The sequence below is a fragment of the Poecilia reticulata genome, chromosome 16 (assembly GCF_904066995.2).
Source record: "Poecilia reticulata chromosome 16, P_reticulata-male-v2, whole genome shotgun sequence".
Classification (NCBI taxonomy): Eukaryota; Metazoa; Chordata; class Actinopteri; order Cyprinodontiformes; family Poeciliidae; genus Poecilia; species Poecilia reticulata.
The window spans coordinates 13718301-13726532 of NC_088845.1; the positions used below are offsets into that span (position 1 = coordinate 13718301).

Sequence of the window (8232 nt, forward strand, 5' to 3'; positions counted from 1 at the left end):
CTCGTCCCTTTCCTCCTGCTCATTATAACCCTGAATATTGCTGTTATTTAATTTGCGTAAGGTGTCGTGAAGTCTCAACTGTCCTGATTTAGACGGCCACACCTTAAAGGCCTCACATCGTGGTCTGAAAAAAGACAGGGGTCCCCTGCTGACCTTCTCAGTGAATGCAGCCACATGGAGCGAACGAATAGGTTGGGGGGGGGATCAAATCTCTGTCTTACTGACTGTGACATTTAATGTCCAAAGACCATGACCCTTCACTTGACTGACTCTGTTGCTGCTATTCTTTTCCTGCAGCTCCAATCCGCTCTGCAGAAGTCAAAAGTTGAAACCCGATTGCTCAATTTCGCTCACATATGCGCACAGGAGCGTACCTGAGTCCATTTACTCAGTTGAACTGTGGCTTTTTTTGAGGCTATTTAGAAATACCCGAAAGCATGCATTGGAAGAAAGTTGAGGTTTTATTTTTTCTTTTAAAGTCAGAATGCAGAGGCACTGTGGAGGTGTGTGCAAGGGGATCGTGCCTTCTGCTCCCAGATTAACTGCTTCACTTCTCTTCTCCTGCACACAAAGACATGACAAGGCTCAGCCATGTCAGCTGCTGCTTCCACATCTATTTTTGACTCTCTTTCCTGGCAACATTGTTGACATCAGAAAAGAAAGCTCTGCAGAGGAGATTAGAAAATGTCAAACCTGAATCATAACCATGTGAGTTTAAGCCAGGTCTGTGAGTTGAAACCTTTGACAGCGGCGTGGCATCTTGCAGCCGCTGCACGCTTTGATCTAAGTGGAGAAAAATCTAATAAAATAATCATATTTGAGAACTTGTATTCTCCGTCTTTGTGCAGAGTTCTGCAGACGTGTCCCAGCTACTACCCTGCTTTAAAACTGGACACCTTTTGTGGGTTTCGTGGCAGCTGCCCAGTGTCCTGGCATTGCTGAACTACCACAACCCTGAGTGCCTGCATGCCAGTCTTGGCCGCCGCTTTAACAGCTTAAGGTCAAAGAGGGGAATTAAAGGTCAGGCTAAGATTAGACTCCGGCTCGCCAGCCAGCTCTTGAGCCAAGTTATACTGAGTACTGTAAGTACAGCCTCAATCAGATCACATGTTCCTTCTGTTTTACAACAGCGATGCGTTTTTGTTGAGAAAAAGTATTTGTAAGGTTTTATCAATGAAACCTAATATGATTCAGGGTTTTTATGCCGAGGCAGCATTTCCATTTTACCCCACTGCTCTTAATTGTGTTGCAAAGAGTAGAAAATGAAATGTGCACCCATGCAAATCGAGCTAAAGCATTATTTCTATACCTCTTACATGTATTAGGGACAATGTCCAGATTGCAACATTGTGAGAAAACAAATAGTTGTGTGCAGACTGTCCTCTAGTGCCATCTTGTGCTGTGGTAGAAAACCCCACAAAGTTCTCTTTATTGCAACTTTGAGGTTTAAAGGCTGCATGTGGAGAATAAATGATCCAGCCTTTCTAACCTTAAAGACCAAGTATTGATTCTGCTTAAACGCTTTGTTGTTTTGTCATGTTACAACCACAAAACACAAAATGTGTTTTATTGGGATTAAATGAGATAGATTCACATAAAAAAGGCCAAAACTGCTAAGTGTAAGGAGAAATAGACGTAATGTTAGAAATTACCGATAAAACATGAAAAGGGTGTCATGCATTTCTAATTCTGGCCCCCTCTACTATGGGACCCCAAAACAGTATCCACAATCAATAAATAAAGTCAACCAGAGAGTTCAGAGGTTTAATCTCTGCATTAATCCAGCTAATCTAGGGGTTTGTTAGTGAACAAACAACAACATGGAAACAGAGGAACACAGCAGACAGGTCAGAGAGTTAGAGTTTGATCATAAAGCGAAATCCCAAGCACTGTTCAATCCGTCATGGGGAAAATGGAACGAGCGTCGACCTAAACTGACAGGCTGAAGAAATCAGGTTTTCTGTTTGCAATAAGATACTCACAGCAAACATGTGGAAGAAGCTGCTTGGTACAAATCAGACCAAAATTCAACTTTTCAGCTGACACTCAAAGAGCTATCTGTAATGGAAAACGTATTAGTTGCATTGCACACCATCTGTGCTGTGGAAGACGGTGGTGGCAGCATCATGCTTGGTGCTGCTTTTCTTCAGCAGGGACTGAGATGCCACTCCAACTCGACGTCAAGGTCGGTCATTCGGGAAAGAAAATTGTTCTTAACTTAAAGCATATTTATGTGTAAGAACTTCCCAGTGGCAAAAAAAATACAACTGAGAATCTGTGGTCAAACTTGATAAATACGGTCAGCTGTAATTGCAGCCAAAGGTGAAGCTACAATCTTCTCTCTGGTGGGCCGAATTCAAATGTGTGCCACATTTTTAAAAATATTTGTTTTAGTAACAAAACAGCCGATCTATGAAAAGGGAGATTATTCGGTCACAGTATTTGTCATTATTTATCTGAAAGGTTCATTTTATGGAGTGGGGATTTGACGTTGCGAATCAGAAGTGAGGTGTAGCATGAGCAAAGTCAACGTGACAAAGACAGAATCATCCAAACGATCAATAGCAGAAATGTCTCCCTGCAGTTTCTGGGTGTTTTGATTCGGTGGCATGAAAGACAAGTACCCAAACTGATCTGATGTCCACAAGACATGAAGTTAGTTTCTTCTTTTACCTTATTTCGTAACCTTTAAGTAATTAAAAAGCACAACTTTCTTGTCTGAAAAGGTGAAAATGTTGAGTTATGTTGAAATAACGTCTTTGTTCTGCATATGCAAAACATAATTCAGCTTTGAACAACTGGGCCTAAAAGCTGCAGGACCTGCTGTCACCAAATCCAGAAAACTAGACACTTACACTTTATAGCTTGTACTTTTTTCAGTTAGCATAATTTCCTTCCAGCATCCATCAAACTTTTTAAAATCCTCATTTGGAAACTCTTAACTAAATTTTGTGATTTGGACATAGGGATGTGTTTTTTCAACCGATGACTCATTACAGTCATATTCATGCTGCCGTGGCTGCAGAGCATAGCATCATCACTCCAGACTTGGATGGCTCTTGTTTACTATGTTTTGCTGCAGGCAAAGTGTGGGCATCCACTTTCCCTGCCAGCTGATAACGGATTTTATTTTCTCTCATTTTGCCCACAAGACCTCATTTCAGATGTGGGCACTAATGTTCCTCCAGGCTGGCTTCCTGCATGGGTTTTGAGATACCCCTGCAAAAACACACCTAAACCAAACAGGGGAATTATCTTGGAAATTAAGTTCGTCATGTTAGTAGCTAGCTAACGTTTCATCGAGGTTGACAAAAGACACATGCAGGTTAACCCAAAGGCTAGAATGGGGGTTCCTCCTATGTAATACTTCTGTTTCTCTAGTTTAGGTTGTCGCAAATAATTGAAGTTGTCTTAACTTTGCAGACGATGTGTAGCTCTACATTAAAGTGTCACCAGGTGACTATGATCACATCCAAGTGTTGAGAAGATGCGTAAAGCAGTTAAAGGAATGGATGTGTGGATGTAACTTTACCCATGAGAATAAAAACAAAATTAAAATAATTTTCTTCCGACCTAAAGAGAAACAGTCAAGAGTCAGCACTCGGCTTTAGTTATTAGTGATTAGGCCAGAAACATGAACATTTGGAGACACAGAAGGACAGTTACAAAGTTGGCCTTCTATCACTTGCAGAGCATTTCCAAAATTAAAAGACTAGTGTTCCAACAATATCTTGAGAAACTCATTCATGCTTTTATGGCAAACTGCAATCAGAAAATCGCAGCTGATCCATAACGCTGCTGCTCACGTTCTCACTAAAACCAGGAGGATGGAGCTTGTAGTTTTGAGGACAGACTTTAAAATACGTTAGCTTATACGTTTTGGCTGAGTTGTCGTCATACCAACCATCCAGACAACTCAGGTCTTCAGGTTCATGTCTGCTTTGCATCCCCAGAATCAGAACCAAACATGGAGAAACAGCATTCAGTTTTATGATCTTCTGTCTGGACAACTGCAAAAATCCTGAAACATTGACTTCCTTTACATCCAACTTTTTATTACCCCCCACCCCCCCCTTTTTTTTGACAGTACAATGTAACATTCTTTGTTTGGTACAAATGAGTCTTCTGTTTGTCATCCTGATCAATTAAGAGACCACTTAAAATGATCAGTTTCTTTGATTTTACTTGTTATAGGTTTATGATTGAGTAAAATGAACATTGTTATTTTATTCTATGAACTACTGACATGTCTCCAAAAATACAAGCAAAGCTTTAGTATTTATTTGCAGAAAATGGTCAAAATAACAAAAAAGATTCAGTGCTCTCAGACCTCAAATGATGCAAAGAAAACATTCATTTATAAGCAACAACACTAATGTTTTAAGGTGGGAAGAGTTCAGAAATGTAGAATAATCGGGAGTAGAGGAATTCATTTTTTCCAGAGCTATATATATATATATATATATATGCACACTGACTCATGTCTGTACTCTAAAAGAACATTTGCTTCATATCGCTGTTGGCAGGCTCATATGTAAGCATGTTCTCCACGTAGAACCACATCAGCTCCGTCTCACGGACATGAAATCGTTTTCATTTCCCCCCCCTCCACCCGTTGGGAACTTTGCTGTGTTGGCAGTGCAATAAAGCGTTTTGGACGTGGCAGCAGGTCCAAGCAGCAGAATGACGGGGGAAGGAGTGAACTTCTTCCAACAGCCACAAGAACATTCAATAAATCATCAAGTTAAAACAAGATGTCATGAGGATGCAAATCTCCACGCTGAAGGAGAAATCGAGATGACAGGTGTCAATAGGGAGTGAACCATGTGGGCTTTGCGAGTGGGCAAGAATTGAATTTCTATGAGCAAGAAAGCAGAACACCCCAAATGTCAAATCCATTTATTCATGCAAATCATAAGTGAACATAAAAATAAACTGCAGAGGGTTTACAGGTGCCACCGTCTTTGGATCGCCAGGTCTTTGTTACACACAAGAAAAGTCAAAACGCGCCTACATTTACTGCACATACTGTGAGGGTTTAATGAGAACAAAGCTAGGATGTTCAAATACTGGAATGAAGTGTGAGGCGTCTGATCTACGCTGGTTTAAACCACATTACACCAAACTACAGAGAAACTACATGTAAACATCCTGTTTCTGCAGGTGAATGCCTGTGTGTGAGTGTGTCTAAGGAGGATGCGCCCAGTCTCATCTTTTTCTCCTCTCTCCACTAACAGCCAAGTCCGCTCATGGACCCGATCCGGTCCAGTTTCAAGCCAAAGCATCCTTTGTTCCATGCCCTCCGTGACCTCTCTGGTTCTGCATCCCTCTGCACGGCAAGCGCCCCCTTCAGCAGCCGGAGCCAGGGGGTCTCCGGCTGTGTCTGGACGTCAGCCCACTTAGGGTACTCAGCTGCTTTGACCCCAGAGGAGGAGGATGAGGAGGAAGCAGCAGCGGCGGCACTGGACTGATCCTCCGGCTGGCTGTTCAACATGTTCTCCAAGTCGTCCAGGGTCAGGAGGTCATTGTAGCGCTCCAGAAACTGCTCCAGAAACTACACATAGGGAAGGGAGAAAAAAACCCCAAAAGGAAATCTAATTTTCAGGGTGTGCACAAGGGGGAATAATTCAATCAGCACAACATTTCATTTTCCTCCACTGCTCCACTCTGTAGTCTCCTCAGTCCACCAGTTTTCCCACCCAGCGTACCTGCGCAGCATCAGGAGCAGGATGGAGAGCACGAGCCTCCGTCACCTCAAAGGGAGTCAGGAGGAGCAGAGCGGCGCACAGCAGCACGGGGCGCAGCATGGCAGCGGGAACAACGGCAGCAGAGATGAGGACCGGAAAACGTGCTGGTTGCTGCTGCAGAGATCTGAATGCCGAGGGAAAATGTGGAGAAACATTTGTGAATTTCAAAAATGAATATCTTGATGTTTTTTAATCAAGATGTCACATTTTCTGTGTGTTTTGAGACAAATGTACAGTCATGCATGTAGCGTATGTGACAGGAACTAACAGGCTGCGTCCGGCTCAGCAATTTAAGATTGTATTTGGTTCAAAGAAAGAGACATTTCATTTGAATTTTTATTTTTTAGTGTTTATTTTAGAGATTTACGCTTTGGAATAAAACAAATGCTTTACTGCATGTACATATAAACTAAAATTTTAGCCAATTAAATTTACAGCTGTGGCCAGATTTAATAAAAATTTTTTTTTTTAATTCAAATAGACACCATCTGTCAAAAAGTAGTAAGAAGAAATAGGTGACCTTATTAAAGATATTTTTATTCCAGGTTCAGTTAAGCAAGAAAAAAGAAATTAAACATAAGATATTTAAATAAAATATGTTTAATAGTGTGATCTGCATTAACTTTAGCTGATGTGATTTAGTTAGAAATATTCTGTGTAGTCATTCAAAATGCATCTTTATTTTGTCTGTGGATTGACTTTGTGATTTTAATTGTTTCTTTTGTTTGTTTTCAAACTTAACACATATCTGTGCTCAGGTTTATTTAATTGAGTTTTCATAAACATAATCCTAACTAAGAAGAGATAAAACTGAACAATAAGAGTAAAAATGAAGGGATGAAAGCAGAAAAGCTCACCTGATGTTAGTTTTCTCTCGGAGCGCTGGGTGTCTTCTCCTCTCACAGACTCTTCTCCATTCCCACCTTCTCGGACTCTCGGCTCCTCTCACTTGTTGGCACCTGCTGGGAGCATCAGTTTCTCACTCGGCTGGCTCCTCCTCCTCCTCTTTTATTCCACGCTCTGATGGAATTGGGAGGACGATGCTGATGATGAGAATGATGATGATCGTCTTGCTCTTGCGTCCGTCTCCTGAATGTTGGGGTTTCAGCTGGGATGCTGCAGAGGTTTTGTAGAGCCAGAGATGCCTCCTCCTCCCCCCCAGCCCCCCACCTTCATCTTCCTCCTCCTCATCTCCTTTTTCTTTGGAGTGATGTCATAGCCTTGTTGGAGGGACTGATTGTCATTGCCAAGGTGACCGTATGTGTGGTCTGCAAACCAAACTTCTGCCAGAGTGCGGCACAAGCCGAGGTCAGAGGCCAGCGGGCGACTCTGGCCTCATCACTGTTGACCTGCTTACGATCAGGTAACTGGCAGGGAGAGGCTTCATGCAGTCCAGTCACGACTGATCCTGAATTATACATTTCTCATGCGCTAACAACCCTCTGAGCATATTAGCCTCCTTCTTTCCCTTTGTCTCTGTAGTGTTTCCCAGCGTGCGCTGACCTCCCCCTCTCTGCCGGGTAACTTACAGTCTGCCAGTGCCATCTGCTCCTTGTACCCCCTGCTGCCAAATTACAACACTACCAGAAGCGGCTGCAGGATCCAACACACTGACCTTAAAGTTCAGCAGCCTGTGATTATTTCAAGTAAATAAACCCCGTTCTTTACAGACACCCAAAGTCGGGCGAGCAATCAAGACGCATATCCGCGCTGATCGCCTCTCATTTGTTGCAAAGTGTGCCGTCACTTTCATTTTGCACTCTCAACCCCAATTGTCCTCAGATAAACACACCGTTGCCCCCCCCCCCCTCCCGCTGTTGCGAGTGTCTTTACATAACGTTTCAGAAAAAAATGAGCCCCTCATCTTTTTTGGAGAGGACACTGTGTGGGAGACGGCGTAGGAGAACAGGGAGAGAGAAAGAGATTAGTGATGATGGTGGGGTTTGAACTACAGCGGTATATGATGTCAGTGGAGCGCTGGAGGAAAAGTAGGCAGCAGAGAGTAGGAGGAGAAAAGGAGGGAGAAAGAGAGAGAAAAACACACCAGGCTGAGAGCTGAGGGAGATCAACAAAAGAGATTGATTACAGGAGAACAGAAATGGACAGACAGGCAACAGAAAGTATCAGAGAAAAGGAAAAATAAAACGTTTTAAATGATATTTAAAGCAAGTCACTACTGAGACAATCAGTCTCCTCAGTTAAAGAATCACCTTTGATTTTCAGAGCTGTTAAAAGTATTCCCTCCCTCCTCACAAATTTCTTCCGTTTCATTTTTGTATGGAGATAATTTCCTGCAAAAACGTTGCAAAGAAATAAGACATGTTTCAGAAACTGTCAACACTGACGACTAAAAGCTGCTGCAAAGAAATAAGACATGTCTCACACAGAATAATCTTTACAAAGAGTTCTCTAGTACATAATTAACTCTTCTTCATACATAGCAGCCTCTCCTTGTGAACAAAAAACTGAAAAGTCAAAATAACCA

The 8232-nt window shown here is 42.3% G+C and overlaps 1 protein-coding gene across 1 annotated transcript; it reads right to left on the minus strand.

Annotated features, from left to right (window-relative positions):
- Positions 1–4884: 4884 nt before the first annotated feature.
- Positions 4885–6855, minus strand: nppcl (natriuretic peptide C-like). The gene is made up of 3 exons (XM_008431449.3): positions 6605–6855; positions 5709–5871; positions 4885–5554 (listed from the first exon to the last, which is right to left on the minus strand). The coding sequence occupies exons 2-3, from the start codon at positions 5805–5807 to the stop codon at positions 5231–5233; spliced, it is 423 nt and encodes a 140-aa protein (XP_008429671.2). The 5' UTR covers positions 5808–5871; positions 6605–6855; the 3' UTR covers positions 4885–5230.
- Between the last annotated feature and the right edge of the window lie 1377 nt (positions 6856–8232).

What these genes read in the sequence shown, in the direction of transcription:
- nppcl (XM_008431449.3), bottom strand. Translation starts at nt 5,807, where the DNA reads ATGCTGCGCCCCGTGCTGCTGTGCGCCGCTCTGCTCCTCCTGACTCCC. An exon ending in CTGCTCCTGATGCTGCGCAG is followed by an intron (nt 5,555 to 5,708) that starts GTACGCTGGGTG and finishes CCCTATGTGTAG; the next exon opens with TTTCTGGAGCAGTTTCTGGA.